We start from the raw sequence: 24,112 nt of genomic DNA, 5'->3' as shown, positions 1-24,112 counted from the left end.
AAGAGAGGAAGAGCTCAGAGGGACAGTTAACCCAACAAAGCCAATATAGCTTCCATGGGTTAAGCACCTCTGCGCTATACAATGACAGCAGTTTCACATCACTTTAACCTGTCATGGCTTCCCTCAAAGAAATCTAAGAGCTGTAGTCTGTTAAGGATGCTGAGAGTTGCTACTATTTCCAGAGTTTCCAGGGAAGAGGGATGGGGACCGTAGCTCTGTGAGGGGAAAATGGGTCTCCTATCAACTCTCGGCACCCTAAACCAACTACAGTTCCCAGAATTCTTTGGGGGAAGCCACAACTGCGCAAGTGTATTGGGCAGGTGTTGCCTTTTCACTGCATCGCAGTAACCAGAAGCAACTCTTCTCTCTCCCCCCGCTCAATAAACGGTACTTCTTTAAAAGTACTTTCAGTGTCAAGGTAGCACATTTAAGCTCTCTTCAGTCTGTCTTCTTTAAAAAGACAAAAAACTGTTCTATCCCACAGAAATAGGCTTCCGTCTCCAACCCTTGGGAGTGTGGTCAACGGTTAGGGCGAACCCCAAACAAGTTATCACCACACAGAAAAAGCCTCAAGGGAGCTTTCCCCCCTTCTTCACAGTCTTCTAAGAAAATGGCAGGACCAAGACAAACAACTGCCTTGCGAGATTTCTTTACCCTGCCACAAGGGACCTATTGGACAATGCTTGTGCCACCAACCCTGAAGACTGACCCATTACCATGCCTTGGCCTACATATTTTGGAAATTGCTCTTAATAACAATAAAGGCTGAGCACTTATTGGAGCCATTAGTGGGGATTCTTCTTGGGTAGACCCTGCTTTTTTGGAAGAGGGAAGCAGCAGCATTAATAAATTACCACTTTTAAGTCCTCAAAAACTTTTGAGATTTCCCTCAGCAGACAGACATAACTCTGTCCCGCTCCCCACACAGTCTCCAGCAACCATCTTCTATCATTCCTCATCTGGGATCCTTTGGAAGGAGTGGAATGAGAAATTGTGTCTCATTTACACCAGGTGTACACAGGCCCTCCAGGTTTTCTGGACTATAACTCCCATCACTCCTGCCTGTTGGGCTTACTGGGGCTGATGGGAGCTGTAATTCAGAAACATCTGGAGTACTAAGGGCTATCCACATCCAGCTTACACAAAAGCATCAGAGGATCACTGGAACAAGTCCCCTCTCTCCACCCCCCCCCACAAAAAATCTTACCATAACCCCCTTGTACACACCAGAAACCCAAAAACACATGGAGTTCCACAGAATGACCAGCTCTGCCTCAAAGGGTTAGAAATAGTGGTTATTGGGGAGACACAAGTAGCTGTGCAGAAAGTGACAGCTCCCTCCAGAAAAAAAGTCCTATTCAATTCCCTTCTAGTGTCTCCAGCTCTTTGGATACTATCTACATACCTCCAAAAGAAACCCAAACCTCCCCCGAAAACCATGAGGTAGGAAGCTTGCTGTAAAAAATGATCACCTACTACCCTCTATGCCAGGGGGGCAGGGGGGGGGAACACGACTCTTGTCCAGCAGGCCTGATTCAAAAGCAGCTACCCCTTCGTGGGGCAGTTTTGATAGGTCCACCCACCTGCCAATCACCCAATGCCATTATATTTCTGAAGAATCCACCCCTACTGGAAAGCAAACAGGGTTTGACGCTGCATTTAAACAGCGTTGAATGCCATAAACATTTCACACCTGAAGATCTCCCCAGAAATATATAGAATCTATCCCACTTTGCTTCAGCAGCCGCTAAGCTTAATTTAAAAAAACAAAAAACAAAAACAATGGGATTGTCGACACAAATTTAAACCACTTTCAAACTCTGCCTCTGCTATCATTTTCAAATTAGGCTCGGAAAGTGTATTTCTCAAAAGGGAATATGGGATTTCCTTCTGCACACCTTCACAAAAGCAACGGTTCCTAGCATTCTCTGGGAGCAAGCTGAGGTGGCTGAACCAGTTCCAAACCGGTTCACACTTTGCATGTATACGGTACATGCCCCAAGGGGGTGCGCAAACTTCATTTTGAACGGATCAAACATTTCCACAGGGCAAAACAGAAAACCTTCACTGCTTCACAGATGAAACCAAGATTCATAGGTTGTTTTAACAGTGCCAGTTGAACATTTAGGGAGAGGGGAAATGGGTTGTTGTTTTTTAAGATTAAAAAACCTTTTATCACACTTATTATTAACCATGAAAAATACAATTCACACAAGGGGAAGACGACAACAACAACAGTCCATCAGAATGTAAACATTTTTAAAGTAAAGAAGATGCTGACTCGAGATGTCAGAAGCAAAAGTAACGAAAGTCAAAATGAAATCTCGCTGGGGGCCTGGGAGGGGGTGCATCTCCCCGTGGTCCTTCGATTATTTGGGAAACTTTGCAGAGAACTCCGATGATCACTTCCAGGTGTGTGAGTGACACAGATATATATTTTTTTCGGGGGGGGGGGATGAAGAGAGGACCATGAACACACAACAAGCTATATCTTTTGATTACTGGATTCCAAATCTCCCAAGGCAAATCGCTCGAACCGGATGGCAACTTTGCTACTGTTAATGCTGAAGAGGAAGGTGGAGGGTAAAGGGGGGGTGGGGAAAAAAGGGAAATTAAGCAGTTTCACTTTGTGACCTTGTACAAAAACAACAAGTGCCGATGATGAGCTAATTGGTTCCATGTACTAACACAAGAGAACAAAACACTGAAGTGGTCTGGGAGGAAAACAGCAGAAACTGTAAAACTTAAGGAAGCTTCTTGGGGAGAAGATTGGGGGGGGCACCTCACCTATGACATTTTGCTGATATGGAAATATATGTCATTGGAGAGGGGCGTGACCTATTTTACACACAAACATGCAGCGTCACTTGAGAGGTGTTTCTCTTGCTGTGCCATGTTGATCAGGAAAAGTCTGCACGCACCAAGTTTCTGACCCAGTCTGTGAGCAGGAAAGTTAACGTAATTTGGGGCTGGCTCAGGACACACTGCCGCTGAATTTCGCTTCCCTAAATTGCTCCCCTTCCACATTAGTTTACTTGGACACGAACCCTAAGGAGGCTCTCCTGCCCTCCAGATGTTGCTGCACTCTCATCTCCCATCACTGTAGCTAGCTCAGGATAAGGGGGGGGGGGGCTTGTAAGTTCAGCAACATCTTAGGGTCTGCTAGTTCCCTACCCAGGTCCAATGAAAATCTGTAAAGCACTGAAGCTTGGACAAGATCTCCCACCCTATTTGTCCCTTTCGGACCACCCTATCTGAGGAGGAAAACAGAAAGTTCACTGGCTCTGCTACTACAAAGCTGGGGGCCATACTCTCCTGTCTAGAAAAGGAATAGCAGGAGAATTTCCTCTGCCAAATCATAGAATTGTAGAGCTGGAAGGGACCCAAAGAGTTGTCTATTCCAAGCGCCTGCACAATGCAGGAATCTCAGCTAAAGCATTCATGACAGATGGTCATGCAACCTCTGCTTGAAAGGCAGGAAGTCAACTGAACCAGGCCCACCTCCAAATCCAAGGAGAGAAGTTCAGCCATGGCCTCCTGAGAAGGAGAACTCACCCAGAAGGGGTTTTTAGGGGGCTGGAGAGGAAGGATATGTATATTTCAAATGGAGATTGAGTTTCAGTTTGCCTATTGTTTCCAAAAGTTCCACTCTGCTTGCAAGTGAAAATGGAATCAAATTTCTAGCGGATCACTGGCTTTCTTGCCCTTGAGCTCATCTCTTGGGGGGGGGGGGAGGAAAAATGTCATGGGTGAGATGCCTCTCTGAGTTTTGCTCTTAAGTCAGATTTCCCACTGCTGCACCTTGAAGGGACAAGGGACAAGCAGAAACACAAGCAATAGCATGCCCCACAATGCTGACACCTGTTGAACGCTGCCTCAAACACACAAATGGGATTAGGAACTTTTTTAAATGAACTAGGAGCTACTGCACCGACATGAATTTGGTCAGTTAAAAACTGCCTGCAGAAGATTAACCAGGCAGCGGTTGTTGTTTTTATTTAAGTCCTTATTTATTTTTAATTATTTTTTAATACAAATAACTTGTTAAAAACTGCCTTCTCTCAGAAAAGCCAGAAAGGCAAGAGGCAGATCGAAATGATAAACAGAAAGAAAAACAGAAGAAAAACAGTTGCAGTCTTCAAGACAGCTATCTTTGCTCCTGCGTGAATTTACACAGATTTAAACGATTAAACATTAACGGATTGAAAACGCTCTTGTTTTTAACCCATCTCTCATAGGGAGGGAGGGGGAAATATGCACATCAAGAATTATTCCAACTGAAGCTGTAACTTAACAGACTTGAAAGCAGTTTGCAAATCTGCTGCTGCTGGCCAGCCCCAAAAATGCACAGATGGATTTATTAATTTCCTTAAAGCCCCTCTCACCCCAGAAAAAGGAGAAGCATGCAACGCTGCTTGGTTGGTTTGGGTGTTTGCTTACGAACTTGCTTGAGATGCTGGTTGGTAAAAGTTCAGAGAAATAACCACTGGGGACAAGTCTATAGAGGGAGGAGGAGGAGGCCAGGACAGGAAGAGGCGAGGTGACAAGTGCCACAGCCGCTGAAAACGGTTCAGAAGAAGGGTTAATCTGGACCAGGTGTTAGTAGAATGCCACAGTTCTTGCAGACAGGAATGGTTATTTCAAGTTACAGCAGCCCACACCAAGAGAAGAGGCAGGAAAAAGGAATTCGTAGAAGCAGCAGGGGCATCCAAGGATCAAAAACCGGCAGCATGTGTGGGGTGTGTGTGAGCTTGCGTGCACACATTTAGAGCAGTTGTCCAAGTTGCTGAGTGGGTTAGGAGACAAGGAAGCATGCAAGGCAGAACCCAACTATTGCACCAGTAGCTACATCCTATAAGGAAGGAGGTGAAAGGCAAAGGGAGAAAGACAAGAGAAGGAGCGTTAGTTCACCGTTAAAAACTCAGCCATACAGCAGAGCTAGCTTTGAAGGGCTCTGTGGTACAGGATCTGCTTTGCACCCGGGTAGGACGGGGAATGTCCCCTGCATTGCATGAGACCCGAGAGAACTGCTGCCAGTCAGTGCAGAAAACACTGAGCAAGATGGACTCAGGCTCTGACTCAGCATAAGCCGGCTTCCTGTGATCCCAACACACAGCAGAATGATGCCTGTATCTTTAAGCAGAGATTGGAACAGCTCGTTTCCTGTCTGCGACTTAATTCCCCCCCCCCAAAATTTCTCTGGTTGAGGGTAGGGGTAGTGCAGCTGTTTGAAAGCAAAACCTTTGTGGTCTAGGTGTGTGCTGAATTACCACACGCGTATATGCCCCTCTGAACCCACAAGTGAACTCAGGAGGGGCAGCTGGTAACCTAACAAGGAGTCCAACTCACAGAGGTAGCGAGAAGTTAGGATCCAGGGGAGCTTAGCTGTTCTCCTTGGCAGTGGGCAGGACTTTGGCAGTGTACACACCATAGATTTAAAGCAAGTGACTTCTCCCAAAGAATCCTGGGAGCTGTAATTTGCCCCTCACAGAACTATGGTTCCCAGCACCCTTAACAAAATACAGTTCCCAGAATTATTTGTGGGAAGTTGTATGCTTTAGATTTATGTCAAGTGTGCAGCCGTGCCAAGGGTGATCAGCTCAAACACAGTAAACCATGGCTTGTAGAGGGAGCCAAAATGGCACCCTCTAAAAAAGTTGGACTACATTTCCCATCAGCCCCAGCCAGCAGGGGTGTGATGGGAACTGGGAGTTCAACAATTTCTGGAGGCCGCCTTGTTAGCTCTCCCTGCAAACCATGGTTTACCATGTAGAAGCTTACTCACAACTTTGTGACGTACCAGTGGGTACACTAAAGACACATGGGCCTGCAGTGTTAGTGTGTTAAATGCAGATATGCACAAACCTACAGAAACTTTCGCCCCATTGCAAATATTTGGTCCCCAGCCAGCATAATCAACTGCGATTTCTGGAAGCAGCTTAGAGGCAAGCGGACACAGGGCAATACGTACTCGGCTGATTTCCAGAAATGTCCCGGATGAGAGAGCCTCCGGTTGAGTTTTGGCAGTTTTTCAAGCATTTCCATCAAGAGAGTGAAGCTGGGACGCTCACCGACGTCGAAAGACCAACACGCAGAGAGAATTTCCTAAAAAGACAGCATTGCATTTTAACAGGCAGTTGTGTTACTGACTTCAGCTTGAAAGGGGATGTCGCAAGGCTAGGCATGTTTTTGAAAAGCAGCTCAGGGAGAAAAATGACCAGACTGAGGAGCACTCTAAAGGCAGCTTTCATGGGTTGTTATAACAAGGAGTTTTAAGCTTCAATCTTGGCTCCAGAGGCAATTGAGTTTCCCCTCATCAAGCTACGATTCCCAGAGTGGTTTAACAATCCAGCCACCTTCTCAGGGAACTCTGGGAACTGTGACTGGAATGGGGGTCTCCTAGCAACTCTCAGCACACTTAACTACAGCTCCCAGGATCCTTTGGGGTTGCTTTCATGGGTTGTTGTGATAGGGGAGGATGTTTTAGCTACCATCTCGGCTTCTGGAGCAACCAGATTGCAGGTGCCGAGGTTGCTCCCAGCTACTTTAGGCTTGGTTCTGCACAGAGATGTGGTCTGAAGGCGGGTGTGTAGCAGGTGTGGGAAACCTATAGCCCTCCAGCTGTTTGGGAAGGACCACAGCTTAGTGATAGAGCACCCAGGTTCAATCGTGCCTGAAACTCTGGAGAGCCAATGAATGCTAGCCACAGTAGACAATCTCAACTCAGATGGGCCAATACCTGTAGTCTGACTCGGTATAAGGCAGTTTCCTGTGTTGTTAAACTACAACTCCCATCATCCCACGCCACCGGACCAAGACATTTTGGGGACCGAAGCAAAGGACAAGATGGTGCTTCTCCCACAATGGAGGCTGGACAGCATCCTCCAGCACATGGCGGGCTAGCTAAGGAGGCACGAGGCAGGCCTGCCCTCTGGAACACAGCACTGCTATCCCCCTTCCCGACATCTGAGATCCCGTCACTCTGCCTAACGTTTGGGCCTGCCCCGGGCGGTTAATGTACTAAGCACAGCTGCCAACGGAAGAATCCCCTGTCCACTTACTCCAACTTCTTTCCCCAAGCTGCTTGTGGAGAGGACCTGCTTCATGCCTTCGCCACTCCCAATCTGCCAGATCAACGCCTCGGCTGGCTGGCTCTTAAAGGGCCACTCTCTGGCTTGGAGCTCATACCACACGGTCCTGAGAGGCAAAGAGAGGTTTTGAAAAGTTAAAACAGGAAACATATCAATGTACATCTTTGCCCTTCCTCCAAGGATTATGTCCCCAAGATCTTGCAGTATTCTCACTTAAACTGAAAAGTTACTATTGAGAGCCAAAAGTTTATCACTGCCAGGGTCCAACAACAGACACATCACCAAGAACTTCATGTGGCAGCCCCTTCCCTGCAGAACTCCCTGCCAGTTGAAGTTCAGCAGAAACCATCCCTCCCTTCTTTCGGGTGCATCTTTGGAAAACTGGGCTGTTTAGGCAGGCCTTTGCAATACGAAATTTCTCCTTTTTAACCAATCAGCATTTACTGATGTTCACACTTACCCAAAAGCATAGACGTCAGCTGCCTTGGAAAAAGGGAGCTTATCCTCATCCTTCCCGGGAGCCATCTCGCGCACGATCTCTGGAGCCAGGTAGCACAACCAGTCGTGGGGCAGTTTCAGTTCGTTCTCACGCCTGGTGTCAGAAAGGGGAGCGTTACTGGACTTGGTGATGTACCCAGCAAAGTTCTACTCAGAGCATTTAGTTTCATTTATTAAACTTATTAGTCACTTGTCACCCAAAGGTTTCCAAGTTCCTTACAACAAAATGAAAACAGTTATACAATACACAATACTATAGGGAAAGGGGGTGTGCATCATATAAAACAGGCATCCCCAAACTTCGGCCCTCCAGATGTTTTGGACTACAATTCCCATCATCACTGACCACTGGTCCTGTTAGCTAGGGATCATGGGAGTTGTAGGCCAAAACATCTGGAGGGCCGCAGTTTGGGGATGCCTGATATAAAACATGAATATTTCATATAACATCCATGCGGGGGGACGGGACATGCCAGTAGTAAACAACATTTACAATACTCAAAACAATAAGCAAAGCAATACTCTAACCCCACAATTAGCAAATAAGCAAAACCTCAAACTCCCTCTAGTCCAAAAATCATCCCCATTGAACCAGCATTTCCCCCACTAGTTAACCTTTCCACCCCACCCAGAAATCTGGGGTCAAGGTCAGTGTTATAAATCAGTGGTGGGTGCGTCCTCCAGGGATGGTCTGGCATCTCTCCTCTCCCTTCAGGGGGATGCAGCAGCAAAGCAAAGCAAAGCAGGAAGATGGCAACAAAAGTTTTATCTGCTTTGCAGCTGACCTGGCTACTGCTCCTGTCTTGCTGCCGGTGGCGGTGCAGACCCATTAAAATGAGCGAACCCATTTCGGCAGGTCTACCCTGAGCGGGGCTAGCACTGGATCCAAGCCAGTACAGTCATACCTCATGTCGTGTCCACTTCAGGTTACGTGTTTTCGTGTTGCGTCCCACGGCAACCCAGAAGTACTGGAACAGGTTACTTCTGGGTTTCGCCGCTCGCGCATGCGCAGAAGCAATAAATTGTGCCGCATGCGTGCGCAGACGCGGTGCTTCGGCTTGCATCAGTTCTGTGTTATGGACGGGCCTCCGGAATGGATCCCATCCGTAACACGAGGTTCCACTGTACTCTACAAGGCCAACACAACTTGGGAACTCAAAGGAGTGGATAACTCAATGGAACAAGATAAATAAATAAGATGAAATGCAGGAGGGTGGGGCTTCTATAGGCGCCATAACTCAGTGGCAGAAGGTCCCACGTTCAATTCATGGTTCACATAGAAGTGAATGGAGAAAAGAGGTAGCAAAAGAAGACTTACCTTCCCTCCTGAACCACACCAGAAATCCCGAACAGACCAAAGTCTGTGATCACAACTTTTCCGTTTTCATAGAAAACGTTCTTCGACTTGAGATCTTTATGCACAATCCCTTTTGCGTGGAGATACCCCATGCCCTGGAAAACAATCAGTATATTAGCCTTTTTTGCAGGCAGATCTGCATTCCTTGGCATGTTACCCGGTCAAGCCCCTGCTGCGTCCACTCCTAGCCCCCCCCCCCCGCTTTATATAACATTTCCTTCTCTTTCTGCTCATCTTGCACGCACCTGTCACCTATACTGTAGAAGGAGACAAAGTGGGCTCCTATGCTATGGGGAAATAACACAGCCTTGAAATGAATCTCCCCAAGTTACTAGCCCACAGCAAATATCACTTGCTTTGTTGCCCTATACAGTTTATATCAGTCATTTGCGGGCAAAAGAAAGCCAGTTGTTTAAAGATGTCCTTGCCTGAACCCCTGAAAGAGAAACTTAACCTTCAAGTTCCAATGCCAAAAGCAGTATTGGCAGTCAATGTTTTAGATCCAGGATGGGCAACCAGTGGCCTTCAGGTGTTGCTGAACCACAACTCCCATTATCCACTACCATTGACCATATTGGCTGGGGTGGATGGGAGAATGTCTGGAGATACACAGATGTCCTCCATCCCTGTTCAAATGTTTACAAGAGAAACAAAAGAGGGAGGGGCAGAAAGGCAGAGCAGTGGCTCCAGCCCCCATTAGCTCCAGCCCCCAATTCATGTTTTCAACAGGGAAAAAATGGTTCCCTATCCTAATTATTACCTTAACAATTTTACGCAAAATGCTTCTTACCTTAATGATCTCCTGGGCGATCTGCCTGGTCTTGTTAATATCCAAAGATATCTTGGGATCTCTTACAAACGAATGAAGCGTTCTTCCTTTGCAGAAGCTAAGGCAGATGTGGGTAGACAAATGGGTTAAGAAGAAGAAAAATCAGAACTGTTTTGTGATGAGTAAATGATATAAGGAATGCTTATGTCCACTTCATACTATCCCACCACAAACAGGCTGACAAAAGCTACAGATCCATAGGTAGGCAGGTAAGAAGACAGAGTCCAAGGGTATAAATGATGCAGCATGATAATTGTCAGAACTATACGTGGTTGTCTTCAAACCAGTGCTTGCAACTGAGGTTAGGGGCTGGTTTGCAACCTTGGTCAAAAGCATAACTGCCAATCAGGATCTCCAGAGTTTGTTTTTCGAACAAACAATGCACTGATTCCTATTTTAAAATTGTTATTCCACCTAATAGCAAGCACACAGAGCAGCTCATAATAAAAAGAGGCAACCAAATATCAAAACTACACCAAATTAAATCAAAATTGTATCTAACAAACATACACACAATCAAACAAGAAACTCAAAGGAGCATGCAATATAATCAACAGAGCACCAGTACACAACCCCAGCACAAATTGAAAACTTAAAAAAAATTAAAAAATGATCCCATGAAAATTCTGTAAGATTCTCATCAAAGATAAAGCAATGCTCCCCTCAAAAATGCAATAGCAGTTCTGAAATCCCTCTATGCAATTTCATTAGCCTCAATACACGCATCCTTGGGCTTTAGAGGATCATCCACCTCTTCTTCCTATTCATGAAATTTGTGGATTGTTCGGTTAATGGTAGCTTACAAAGTTATTGCTTATTGCTCAATATTATTCTTTTCAGATAAACTTTAGATGGGACACTTTGGAAAGTAAAAGATGAGGCCAGCAGCCACACCTTCGATATGCAGTTTGGAACTGTTGAACTAACAAAGCCCTAGCAGATCTATTTTCTTTTTTTTTAGTGCCAAAATAACAATAAATAAATAAATAAATAAATAAATTTAAAAATATCAAGGTGCTTACCTAGTAATGATTGCTAGGTGAGGGGGGTTCATGCAGGCCCCCATGAAAAGCACCACATTCTCATGTCTGGTTTGTCTGTAGTTCATCACCTCCTTCTTGAACAGTTTCAGGTGGTCCTGATTGTTCCCATCGATTTCCAGCAACCGGATGGCCACCTCCCCGTGCCATTTCCCCCGGTAGACCTTGCCCCACCGCCCTTGGCCAATGGGGTCGCCCAGCTTGATCTGCTCAAAGGGGATGTCCCATTCCTGCAAGTAGACACTGGTCTGGCTGACATTCCGGCACATCACCCCTCGCCGCCAGCGGTCTCGCCGCTTCGGCAGGTCGTCAACCTCATCTTCATCGTCCTCGGCTTCCGATTTGTTCTGTTCTTGGTCTTCCACATGCTTGGGAAAGAAATGAGTGATGGGAGTATCAGATACAGAGTCCTGGCCTGCCACACCCTCCATCCCCAGACCTTGTTTCCCACTTCAGCATGGCCAAATCTCCAATACCCTTGGACACATGCATACACACGCACACCCCCTAACACCTTGCATTAAGGACATAAGAAGACCCCTGCTGGATCAGGCCAATGGCTCATCTAGTCCAGCATCCTGTTCTCACAGTGGCCAAACAGATGTTTGTGGGAAGCCTGCAAGCCGGACCTGAGCAACTTTTCCCTCCTGTGGTTTTCAGAAACTGGAATTCAGAAGCATGTAGCCTCTGGCAGTGGAAGCAGGGTATAGCCATGTTGGTCAGCGGCAACGAATAGTCTTATCCTCCAAAAAATTGTGTAATCCTCTTTTAAAGGATTCACGCTGATGACTATCGCTGCCTTTTGTGGAAGCAAATTCAGTAGTTTAATAGTGGAAGATAAGTCCCTTCTTTTGTCTGTCCTGAATCTTCCGACGTTTATCTTGAATGCAGTTCTAGCATTGAGAGAGAGGTTGGGGGAGAACTTTTTTCTGTTCGCTCTCTGCTTGCCGTGCATCATTTTATAGGCTATCATGTCACCTCTTACTCGCTTTGTCTCTTAACTAAAGAGTCCCAGTTCCTACCACCTTTCCTCATCAGTGAGTTTCTCCATCGCCTTATATAATTAAATAATTTCATATGTTGTGCATCTTTGTTTCTCATTTTGACCCCTTTACATGATTTTGTATGTATTGCGGTATTTTATGCATTGTGGCTTGCAGTTATTTTTATTTCTCACAGTTTAGCAATTACTCATTGCAATGGTTAATAGGCGAATTTCTGTTTAATTATTTTCTGATGTTTTGGGAGTTAATTTTATTGTGTACCGTTATATTCTAATAGATTACTGAATATTACTTTATTTGATATAAGCCGTTCCATTTTAAAGTTATGTTTTGTTTTTGTATTCATTATATGGTATGCGTTCTTTGTTGTTTATGTTGATGAACTCCTTTTACCGGTCCACAATAGAAAGTGTCCTGTCACATTGTATCACAGTGTGGTATGCTGGCCTAACAGCCAGCATTGGACAGAAAGTCTCTACAGAGGGTGGTGAACACAGCACATGATATCATGGGTTGTCCCTTGAGTCCGCTAGATGACATCGCAAGGGATCGTTGCCTTAGGCGAGCGAGAAAAATTCTCAGGGATGACTCACACCCCGGCCATCACCTCTTGAATCTTCTACCCTCGGGCAGGAGATATAGAAGTATAATCAGCCGTACCAACAGGCTAAAAAATAGCTTCTATCCATGGGCTGTTAGGCTGTTGAACGAAAAATAACATCGCGAAATTGACTTGCGAGGTAGTGTGTTGTTCAATAAGAGATTGAGTGTTTGGGGGGGAAAGCTTATTTAATTTCATTGTACACAGGTTGTACAATGACAATAAAGGTCTTGTTGTTGTTGTTGTTGTTACTGTAAAAACACCTTGTGTATAGTAATATAGAAAGGCAGTATACAAATTAAAAGTGAAATGAAATGATAATTTTGAACCTTTTCTGAACCTTTTCCAACTCCACAATATCCTTTTTCAGCTGAGGCAAGCAGAACTGTAAACAGTATTTCAAGTGTGGTTGCACCACAGATTTGTAGAGAGGCACTGGGATGGACCAGGCACCCGCATAAGTCTCTGACTCCTTGTTCCTGACTCCACTGCCTTGCTGAGGTGCACCTTGCCTGAACACCCTGTGCTAATCAACCTTGCACTGTGGCCTGACGTAGCCTCTGGGTCGTGTTTTGGGCCTAGAATGACTGTGCTTGACCTTGGCTTGTAGAGACAACACTGCACCTTGAATCCGACCTTCTTGGATAAGTGTTTCAGGGAAAGGCTTTAACCTCCTGAGACTGAGGCTCCAGAGGAGCACCCCCTGGAGAACAACAGAAGCATTCCCGTGTAGCCAACAGAATAAGCTGCTATGTGTGCGCTCAGTTGCAGGGTGGGTGTGGGTGCCTATGGGTCCAAAAAGGTTGGTGATCCAAGCTATACAAATTAGTAATTTCACTCCTCAAAAAGAAAGACCCTCAACAAATGGAAATTTACCTCCACATCACGTTCTTCAACCCCGTCCGTCTCTAGGTGCTCATCAGCACTATTTGACAGAGAAAAAGGGAAATGAGAGAGTTGACAATGCAAGATGGCACAAATGATTGAGAGTTATGATGGCCCAATGACTGAGGTTCAGGTAGAGATGGGAAACTATGTCAATGTATATTCTTTCATTTTCCTGCCTTAGGTTCAGTTCACCACATCGGTTTGTGATTTTTTTGTTAGTCTTCCCAAAAAATTGCCAGCATTTTAGTGTAAATTTATCCTGCTGTACATATTTTTATATATGCATTTTTGTCTAATAGTCACATGATTATGTCAGCAAGCCTGATGGTGGTGGAACCCTGACACTGGCATTAAATGATTAAAAAAACAACAACAACCCAGTGAGGGCTGACCATGCTCAGTAACCACAGAATAGTGAACGTCGACTGGAAAAGAAAAATGGAAAACTGGGCAGGGGGACGGAATGGAGTATCAATGAGAAGGGCACATCTAGTTGGCTGGAACAGCACCACACCTGTTGGACAGTGAGAATAAACCATCATGTTTATTAGTTGATCCTCCTGTCGAAATAGAATTGTTAGAAGGAGAAAGAGAGAGAGAGAAAGACTAACCGACTTACTTAGTGCTTTCAGTAGTTTCCGAAGGTTGCGTTACTTGGGGGGTGTTGGGAATTTCTACAGAAAAGAGCAATATATGAAAAAAGAAATTGATGTTTGCAGTTCAAGGTTGTCGTCATTTTGCTTTTCACAGCTGCAGTAACATTCACCCAATAAGTACCTAGTCACATAGAACTAAAGACCCAATATACACATTCAGAAGAATCACAGTCTGTAGCAATCCTGGACTGTACGACTTCAGACTGATGGGGAATCAAATCTACTACATAACCTTGTAGAAATCTAGGTTAAAATCTCTCTTCCTGATGTGTGTGCTTTCTACATGCAGTGCAGGGAAACACTTCAATAAACAGTTCTCTCCTTGCCCCTCAGCTGCAAACTGAAGTGGTACATTCCCATGCGGCCTGTTACACATTTATGTGATCTGGCCTAATCGCCTTCTAAATCCAGCCCTCTGATGGTCTGATGGTCTGGGAATGAGCGTGTTTTTGCATGAGTAGAATGTGCCCTTTTATTTAAAATGCATCTCTGGGTTATTTGTGGGGCCTGCCTGTAGTTTTTACATGAGCAGAATGTGTGCTTTTATTTAGAACGCATCTCTGGGTTATTTGTGGGGCATAGGAATTCGTTCATTCCCCCCCCAAAAAAAATATAGTCCAGCCCCCCACAATGTCTGAGGGAATGTCTGCTGAAAAAGTTTGCTGACCCCTGGTTTATCTAACAGTGCCCCTCCAAGTTTGCAAGAAGAGGTCTTTCTCATCACATCCTTAATGTCGCTTTTAATCTGGAAAAATCTGGGATCAGACCTGGGACCTCCAAATCCACAAAATCTGTGCCCTACCATAATGCCATCATCTCTCTGCTGCGCCTGTCCACTATTACATCTGCTTTGGTGTTTTATACAAAACTCACCACTCTGGCAGCACCAAACAAGATATTGTTGTGCTGCTTCCGTTGGCTCTTTGTGGACTACAGCTCCCATCATCCTTGATCACAGGCCACAGGAATTAGAGTCCAACAATATCCAGAGAGCCCCATGTTTGCCACCACAGCAGTAAATCAGAGTTTTTATTTTACATCGCCTTGAAACAATTCCATTGAAGGAGATCAATAATAATAATACTAGTTGTTGGTTTGCACCCATCAGCACTTTCTGTGCTGTTTAAACAACATTGGCACAGCAGGGGAAAGGAAATGTTCCAATTTGTTCATGCAAGCAGGGCAAGAATGTTGACACATCATGCAGAAGGAAGTTAAGTCACTTCGCCCTAAGCCCACTCCCATTTCTGAGAGTGAGGGGGAAACAGGAGCGTTAGAAGAAATGGAACCAGCCAGTTAGAAGCAGAAGAACTCACCTGGGAAGATAAACTGTTGTCTATGCTGAATGTAGTAGGCAGCTTTTTTTAAAAGGAAGAAGGAAAGGGAGGAGAGGACAGCAAAACAAAATGTAAAAAAAAAAAAAAATCACAAGAGATTAGCATGTGAGAAAACCATGTCAGCAAGTGCCCCCATAAATTCAGTGAATTAATTCAAGTTCATCATTAGTAAATTGTAAAACAAAACAAAACAGGCAAGGCGGGTGCATTTGAATGCATGCATTTTTGGAAAGATTAAAGCTGGGTTGGAGAATGCATCACCTCCGTTCACATTCAGAAGAACAGTGCAAAACTTGATTTAACTGCCATTTATAGCAAATGACACCCTTCCAAATCAAGGTGCATGGCCCCAGAGGTGGATAAACCTACTGGTGTAGCTTCCCTTCCCAGGCATTAAAAGTGAAACAACTTAACCTAATGGTAGGGGCGGCTCTGCTCCAAGCATCCCCTGCTCTACCACCCTGGTCCCAAAGAAGAAAACCACAAATTTACCTGGGAAGTTGAACCGGCTGTCCCGCTGGCCCATGGGAGACGGGTTTGGGGGTGGCGTTGCACTGGGGGGGTTGGAAGATGGGAAGGGGGCTGGGGAAGACGGTGTGGAGGAGGTCGTGGAAGATGGGTTGCTGCTGGAGTCGAGGTGGTTAATTGCTGGCGGGTGGTCCTGGAAACGGCCAAGAGAAGGCAGAAATCATGAGCCTTAATTGCTCTGATTCAGCCAGAATGTTTTCCATCACTTATAAAAGGTTATAAAGCTCACAGAAACAGGGGAAGAACCAGGAGGAGCACATCGCATACACATTAATTAAATACTTGTTAAATATAAAACGCAATATTTATCATAGTGCCAAGCATTTACTAGAAAACAAAATAGGAAGTTTTACAAACTAAATTTACTGTAATTCAGATATGCACCCAAGGAAGCAGATGTTTTAAGCAAATAAATTATAACTGGCTTCCAGCTATGCAAAGTTTGTTTCTACTCTACGCCAGATTTCTAATAAGCAATTAATTCAAACAAAACAAATAACTCTGAAGTGAAATCTGCTAAGTTCAATGAGATTTAGCCCTAGGTAAATGTGCCTATGAATGCAGCCTCATTCTGTGTTTTATTTTTGGCCAGTCACGGGGGTGCAATCCTCTTCTGGGGGTCTTCTGCTGGGCTTCGCACCCTTTTTGTAAGCCCAGTACCTTTTTAGTTAGAGCTTTTGGAAGAGTCCCAAACTGTGGCTCTGATGGTCGGTCCACCGGGTTATTGATGTCAGAAGGGACAGACTCTGTCCGCCTTAATCGGGGTACTATTGAGGATGGGTGGAAGAGAAAAGGGAAGAAAAGGAAACAATTTATCTCCATTTCTTGTTATTGCAACAACCCCAAGTTGACAAGTTAGCTTCGGGAGGGAAGAAATGGGGGTGGGGAAATACTCAATTTAAAAAACCTCACACTTACTGGGTAAGAAAGATATTCTACAAGGTGGGGCTTCTTTCGTGCATTTGTTATGACACTTTAATCTGCAAACAAGAAAAAGGTGCATTAGAGGTTATATAACATTATATACAGGCATCCGCTGTTCTAGACGTGACTGATATGTGTGTAACTGTGTACATGTGCACAGTGCAGAACCCGGAAACATCCTAAAAGATGTCACTAAAGGGCAGAACAAGGACAGAGCACTGCAGTGGGGGGGCACAGAATGGGGTGTTTCAATGGCATGTGATTTCATGCAAGTGCACAATGACATGGAACACAACCACTGTGCAAATCAGGGGTTGCCTGTAATTGTAAGGTTGGAAGGGACCACGAGGGTCATCTAGTCCAACCATCTAGTCCCGATTCATGTCCTCACTTGAGCAAGAAACTCACTGGGTGACTTTGGGCCAGTCACTCTCTCCCAGGATTGTTGTGCGGGTAAAATTAGCAGGGGGTGATAAAACGATTAGTGGGTAGAGTCAAGTATGTCACCCTGGGCTCTGGAATAAAAATGAAAGAAAGGAAGCCTACAGTCAAATTCCTTTGAACTGGAATGCCAAATTTCATTTACATAATTGCATTTATTGCCCACCTTTCTTCCAAGGAGCTCGGGGGGGGGGGCTGTATGCAGTTCCCTCTCTCTCAATTTTATCCTCACAACAACCCTGTGAGCCAAGTTAGCCTAAGAAACAGTGACCAGCCCACTACCATCTTGGGTTATGACAGCTGAATTGCCTCGCAGGTACACTGGCCCACAACTGTTGGTGAAGTGGGAAGGTCCTCATCGCACACTTACCTGCAGTGTTTGCACTTCACGCCAAACATCATGCTTTTCTGACACACCTGGCAGACCTGAGAAAGCCATGACTTTGCGGAGAATCTGGACGAGAGGAAGCAAGCCAAGACAAAGAAGACACAAAGGAGAGGAAGGTTTTTAAAAAATGTATTATCAGAAAAAAAGAAGAAGAGAGCCATATTTGTGAATTTCACGTGGTTATATTCCACCGGGGAATGGTTCATTCCTATCTGCCCTCTACCCCACCAGTATCATGCCCCAGAAAGCATTTTAGAGCCATGTTATCAAGCAGAGGTCATAGCACAAGGACAGAGACGGTCCTGTGCAAAGCAGAAGGTTCCAGAAGACTGCCGTTGAGTCACCAAGTAGCACTACTAGGATTTAAGCACTAGCTTAAGGGTGCATTTCTAAGATGGTGCTGCCCAGACATGGGGGTTTTCCAAGGCCGCAGTCTGAACTCCTCCACCCACCCACCACTTCTTTTGCAGACAGTGGAATGAGATTTGCATGGGGGGAAGTCATACCGCTGCAGCAACAAGGGTATGTCTAGCCAGCCCCCACCTGGGGGTACCAATGGGCTTGAGCTAAGTCTTCAGAGAATCCAATCTGAGCAGCTTGTCGCTCATTGAAAGCATGTGGAGCATTTACCTGTGTGTTACAGACAGACCAATATCTCTTCGTACCGTCTGAGGGGATCCCTGGGGGAGATCTGAGAAGCCAAAATTAAAGGCAGAGGGTTAGGTTGCACCAGAAAGGAAGGTGGACACTGTGAAACAACACATGGCCCGTCCTTGCAACAGGTTGGGAGGTTCTCCTTCCTATCGACTCCAGATGGCAGCAAATCCCAGCTCCACACAGTAATACTTCCCGGTTTGTCTATTTATCAGGATGCCAGAGCCAAGAGCTCTCATTTCCCGCAAATTTGGCAGGGGACGTTACAAAGGGGCAAGTTGTACGGCTGAAGAATGGCACAAGCCACTAATGCAGGGGTGGGGAACTTGTGGCTCTGAGGATGTTCCCAGACTCCAACTCCCATCAGCCCCAGCCAGCATGGCCAATGCTCAGGGGTGATGGGAACTGTAGTCCAACCAGTGGTATCTGGGGCCCACTGAAAATGAAAAGGTGGAAGGCAGTGATAGAGATGAATAAATTTGTCAATTTCAGTTTTCTGTTTCTCATTTGTCCAATCTTATATTTTGTTCTCCCTGTTGTTTTTGCAGCCATATACAGTTTTTAAAATTATTATTATTATTATTATTCACCCTCCACCATTTTCCGTAACAGGGATGCAAGGTGGCTTATAGATAAAAACAAAAACAGCTGAAAACATAGTATTGCAGTATTGAGTCCGTTGCTCATGTGCTTCTGGCTTGCACTCTTTATAAAGATTTGAGGAGTGGGGTTATTACCCCTCTATTATTGTCCATGCTGGGTTGCTCAACCATTGCTACCATTCCTTTCTTTTAACAGATAAAGATGATCAGGTGACAGCAAAGACTGCCAGGTTTTTAGTGTGGGCAATTAGAATAAGATCTATTATTTGATTATTGATTAAAACCTCCAAAATATATTTTCTATAGTTAAGTTTTTACCTCTATCTTCAGTACATTTTATTTTATTTTATTGCTATGGCTAGTGGCTGATGCAAATAAAGATTCTATCTATCTCTTTCTCTATCTAGGAAAAAACAATCATTTAAAAACATTTAAACATTGCTAGAATTTAAACTATATATACATATTAGAGTCATATATATATATATATAGTCATATATATAAATCTATTAAAAACACAGAGATAATTACAATAAAAACAGCACAGCACCAGCACTTTCATTAAAACAAAGCATCCTAAGGCACAAAATACATCAAGAGGCTTAGTTTGGTCAGAATCGAGCATACACTTCCAGAGTTGACACTAAATACTGTACATTACTTCTGGTAAATGAGCCACCGTAGCTGCTAGAGGGCCATGAAAAATTGTGTCCTGGGCTTTTAAGACTCGTCTACCCATATACTATCTGAAAGCAAAGGGGTACATTGATTGCCAGAAGTGATTTTTCCCCCAGCTCTCCTACCCCCCAAAATTCCAAACCATACAATTCATAAACTCACAAACCATAAGCCACAGCTCTGTTCAAAACCATCAATTATTTGTCTTTTTAAAATGACTAATATGCCTGCAGTCGTGGCCCCAGGTGTCGAAACAGCACAGAGAAACTTGGTTTCAGTGCAAAGCGACATAAATTCACCACATAAAGCCCACTGTCCTTCACACATAGAAGCATCTCGACGTTCAGCCTAGACTCCTTTTAAAACAAGATTGGGGAACTGCAACATCAGAGGCGAGACCCAGTGTGGGTCTCTGGGCCGGCCCCTTCTTCTCAGTCTAACACACACAGAGCTTGTATTTCTTATCCCAAGAATAACTGAGATAAGAGAGGAAACATCTTTCAAAGAAACCGTGAGACTACGAAGGGAACAAACTCTCCCTCTCTGTCTCCTCTTTTCAGCAGAATTTCATTTTCTTGGTGCGGAGGAGAGACATACCCTAGAAGGCAGGCAGGCAGAAGGTGTTTGTGACAGACATGGGGGACAGAGGCCCTCTTAATTATTTCGTTTAGCTGTATAGACCCTAGAGATGTAAGGAGGCAGAAACCTTCGTCCCATGGCTGAAACTAACATAATAAATTAGACAATCAATTTCAGTGCATTTCAGCACAAGGGCAATGTAAAAAAATATGCAGCAAATAGAATAATATTTCATGATGTTATATTTGCAAACTAAAAAATGCTCCACAAGAAGAGTGGGTGCTACACATATTCGCTTGTGTGATTTCCATTCCTGGCCTTCGATGAACATGCAAATTGCTGCAATTTCTGCTCCCGTCTCCATTTCCAATGGGATTTTCTGACACCACAAGGTAAGGACCAGGTAACACCCTCATTCTCCTCGACCACCGTCTTTTCTAGCCTTTCACTGTTACCTAAAATTCTCTAGAGCAGAGCCTGGCACCACATAGGAAAAAAAATGCACCCTTTTATTTTCAGCACCTAATTTGTTGTCCATCCCCCACAACCTTCAGCACAGAATCCAGGATATTAGATGGGGGCAGTCAAAGGTGTTTCTATCCAACTAAGTTCTACTCTAGGTGGATAAATATTTGTATCAGTCACTGGCCTTTGGATGTTCTACTCAAGAGCAGACCCAATGAAATAAAGGAACTCTGAGTAGCACTTAGTTTGCTAATAACCTAAAAAAGAGACAGCAAAAGGTAAGATCAGGAACGAGGAACCTTTTGGCCCCCGAGACGTTACTGAACTCCCATTTCCCCTGGCCATAGCGCCTGCGGCTGTTGGGAGTTGTAGTTCTGCTACATCTGCTGGACTAAAAGGTCTCCCACACCTGCTAGGGTTCATCGCACAACATGTCAGTAGAGGCAAAGGAAGTAAAGGCTGCAGAACAAAAGAATCATAAAAATTATCTGCCACTGGAATTTCCTCACATGCTCGGGATGAGTCATCGTTCACACTTCGCACTCAGCCCAGCCACACCACTAAACCAAGCTTTCATGCATGACGCCATTTCTTTTTTAAACAACTGTTTTAAAACAACCCATCCCTATAAAGAGCCAACCCAGACTAGACGCAATGGGAGCAGGCCTGAATGTTCAAAAGAGGGATGGGGAGGGGACCCGTGGTGTTCCAGGGCCACATTCACACCACATATTCAAAGCACCATGATGCCACTTTAACAGACACATCTCTTCCCCCCCCCCCAAAAAAAGAAACCTGGGAACTGCAATTTGCTCAGGGTGCTGAGAAGATGTTAAACAATCTTGTTAAACAATCTCACATTCCCCTCACAGAGCTATGGTTCCCAAAGCAGTTCAACAGCCAACCCCTCTTCCCAGAGGACTCTGGAAATCGCAGCAGAGTGAACGTTTGGGCCTACTGTTCTGAAGAATGTGCAAGATGCAGGCAAGCAGAAGGCTGAGCGAAAGGCTACCCTCCAAATCTACGGAGGTCATGTTTTTTTCACCCCCCACTCCACCGAAGGCGAGAAGATTGCCAAAAGAATGCCTTTCTTACCGAATCTAAAAGAGAGAGAGAGGAAAAGAAAACCAGGAGGTTAGACTTGAGCCACAGGGATATATCAAAAATATATACAAAGCTGTCATATACCTTATATGAGGCACTGCGGTGCATAGCTGCCTAGTCTCCCGTTTTTCGCGGGAAACCCCCGTATTTTAAACCATTTTCCGCTGGCAGCCCGGAATGGAAAAAATCCCGTAAATCCCCCGGATTTCCTACCTGCCAGGGAGGCTCCATTTTGGGTCCTGGCGCTGCCCGATTTCCAGTGCCCAGACATGGGTAGCGCGGCACCGGAAGTCGCTTCTACGCATGTCCATGCATAGAAGCGACTTCCGGTGCCGCGCCGCTGCTGATCCTGCATTTTTCAGCGAGAGACTTGGCAGCTATGCTGTGGTGTAGTGGTTAAGAGTATTGGACCCAGACCTGAAAGACCAGGGTTCAAATCCCTCCTCAGCCATCAGGTGCACTAGGGTTACCTAGGGCCAGTCACTGCTTCTTAGCCTAACCTACCTCACAAGGTTGTTGTGGGGATTAAATGAGGAGGGAGAGAACCATGTATACCACCTTGAGCTCCTTGGATAAAAAAAGATGAAGTAGAGTCTTTCATTGCAGGGGGTTGGGCTAGATGACCCTTGGGGTCCCTTCCAACTCTGCAACTCTATGGTGCTATGAAATGCAATAAAATAAAATTAGCAAGACCATTGGTCTGGTATTTCTACATTAGTGTTCTTCAGTGCTGGGTCCCTGCACATCCTTGGCGTTGCAACCCACATCATCCATTACAAAATGTCCAAACAACACCCAGCATTGAAGAACACAGCTGTGCACTTATCAGCAGAGTCTCTCCAAGTTTTCAGACAGCCCTTCCTGCAGATGCTGGAGATGAAACCTGGGACCTTCTGCAAGCAAAGCATCTGCTAGTCTACTTTGCTACGGCTCCTCCGAAATCATCAGAACCAAAGCAATGCAGCCCTCCTGATAATAATGCACCTTTGGGTTTCATTTGCAATATTTTTGGCATTGGTTCCAAGAAGCCAATATGACTTGTTGACTGCTTAGAGGTTCTTGGTTTTTTTGTTTTTTGTTTTTTTACAATTAGGCGGTATATAAATGTTGTTATTAAATGAACAAATAAATAAAATAGAAAAATTCAATCTGTAGAGAGAAGGGGGTAACTGCAGGCCAGTGCTCAGCCTCTATTTCCTTGATTTATAAAATGGGGGTGGCAACAGCCGGCTTTCTAGTGCCGTTGCAATACTTGCAGTAAGAGGAACCAGTTTACTTGAAAGATATCCTCACCCCATATATACAGTATATCCATTTTGCCAGTTTTATCTGTGAAACAGACAATTTTACAAACACCACACAACGCCTGTCTTGCACTTGCAAGGAATCAATCCTTCAGTGCAACCATACCTACACTTCGGAACTCCCTGTCCACTGATCGCTGTACAGTTCGCTGTACAGGCGGCACCCATTTTGTGTGCATCCAATTGACACATGACCACTGACACACAAGTCTTTTTGGACCTGGAAGAGGGAGTAATGGGGGCTACGTGGGCTTATGCACACTCCGCCAATGTGCACGGGGGGGGGGGGGCCAGGAACAGAACCCCCACACAAAATGCTCACCACCTGTACAGTTTTCAGCACGTGCTGAACATTTTATTTAAGCAAACATACCCAGACATGGTAAATCTGGCATGTTTCCATATGTAATTCGATTTCATATTATTTTTTTAAGCTGCTGGTTTTATGTTGGGGAAATTTCATGCTAACTTGTTTTTGACTGATAATCTTAATGTAAACGTCTTTGAGGTTTCGAATTACGAGGGAGCAGTACGCAGATCCTGTTAAACAATTTTTTTAAAAGGATAGCAATTGTACTAGAACGAACCAAGGGTTCAACTCTGTGTGAGGCAGCGCCTCATCAAAATGGCAACCCTTGCGTGTCAGTAAGACCACAATACAACAAGAAGAGAAGGATACTCACTTCATAGTAGGGACTTCATCGATCCTGTTGCCAAGCTGTGATTCATGGGATTTGCTCCTCGTGAGGGTGGGGAAGTTAGGGAGCAGCTGGAAAACCTTCCGGCTGGGCGGTGGGGGAGTCCGTGGCGGCTTCCCCCTCTTGAGCTGTGGTGTCGTGGGGGGCGTGATGGTGATGCTGTGGGGAGTCCTGAGGTTCCGCCTCCCGCAGTGGGTGGGGAAAGCAAATGACTCCAACAGGCTGTCGGCGCTGCCGGGGGGGCCTTGGTCCGAGGAGGACAGGAGCGTGGACGTGGAGACGGAGCGGGCCTGTGGGCCGTTCCCCTTCAGGGACGTCAAGCTGCCGTGAGTCCACATGAGCGAGGTGGGGCAGGGGGAAAGTTCGGAGGGGGGCATCAAGCTGGCTTCACGGCGCGTGTCTGGCAGATTCCACACCAGGTCGTCTTTGTACTCTCCACCTGCACG

General features: G+C 45.2%; 1 protein-coding gene across 1 annotated transcript in view; it reads right to left on the bottom strand.

Moving 5' to 3' along the window:
• Window positions 1-2,444: 2,444 nt before the first annotated feature.
• The window catches only part of KSR1 (kinase suppressor of ras 1), a 36,779-nt gene continuing 15,111 nt past the window's right edge, over window positions 2,445-24,112 (bottom strand). Inside the window, exons 3-19 of the mRNA XM_088657553.1 lie at window positions 23,652-24,105; window positions 21,656-21,660; window positions 18,213-18,273; window positions 17,565-17,648; window positions 16,748-16,809; window positions 16,490-16,596; window positions 15,794-15,962; window positions 15,281-15,322; window positions 13,928-13,982; window positions 13,297-13,345; window positions 10,798-11,183; window positions 9,737-9,833; window positions 8,908-9,041; window positions 7,552-7,683; window positions 7,062-7,197; window positions 5,972-6,105; window positions 2,445-2,564 (exon numbers count right to left, since the gene is read on the bottom strand). Coding sequence (XP_088513679.1) covers window positions 2,486-2,564; window positions 5,972-6,105; window positions 7,062-7,197; window positions 7,552-7,683; window positions 8,908-9,041; window positions 9,737-9,833; window positions 10,798-11,183; window positions 13,297-13,345; window positions 13,928-13,982; window positions 15,281-15,322; window positions 15,794-15,962; window positions 16,490-16,596; window positions 16,748-16,809; window positions 17,565-17,648; window positions 18,213-18,273; window positions 21,656-21,660; window positions 23,652-24,105 — 2,186 coding nt within the window. The 3' untranslated portion in view covers window positions 2,445-2,485. The remainder of the gene's footprint in view (window positions 2,565-5,971; window positions 6,106-7,061; window positions 7,198-7,551; window positions 7,684-8,907; window positions 9,042-9,736; window positions 9,834-10,797; window positions 11,184-13,296; window positions 13,346-13,927; window positions 13,983-15,280; window positions 15,323-15,793; window positions 15,963-16,489; window positions 16,597-16,747; window positions 16,810-17,564; window positions 17,649-18,212; window positions 18,274-21,655; window positions 21,661-23,651; window positions 24,106-24,112) is intronic.

The sequence above is a fragment of the Zootoca vivipara genome, chromosome 14 (assembly GCF_965207765.1).
Source record: "Zootoca vivipara chromosome 14, rZooViv2.hap1.1, whole genome shotgun sequence".
Lineage (NCBI taxonomy): Eukaryota > Metazoa > Chordata > Lepidosauria > Squamata > Lacertidae > Zootoca > Zootoca vivipara.
Note: the sequence above shows the minus strand (reverse complement) of the source record. Positions and strands in the feature narration are given on the sequence as shown.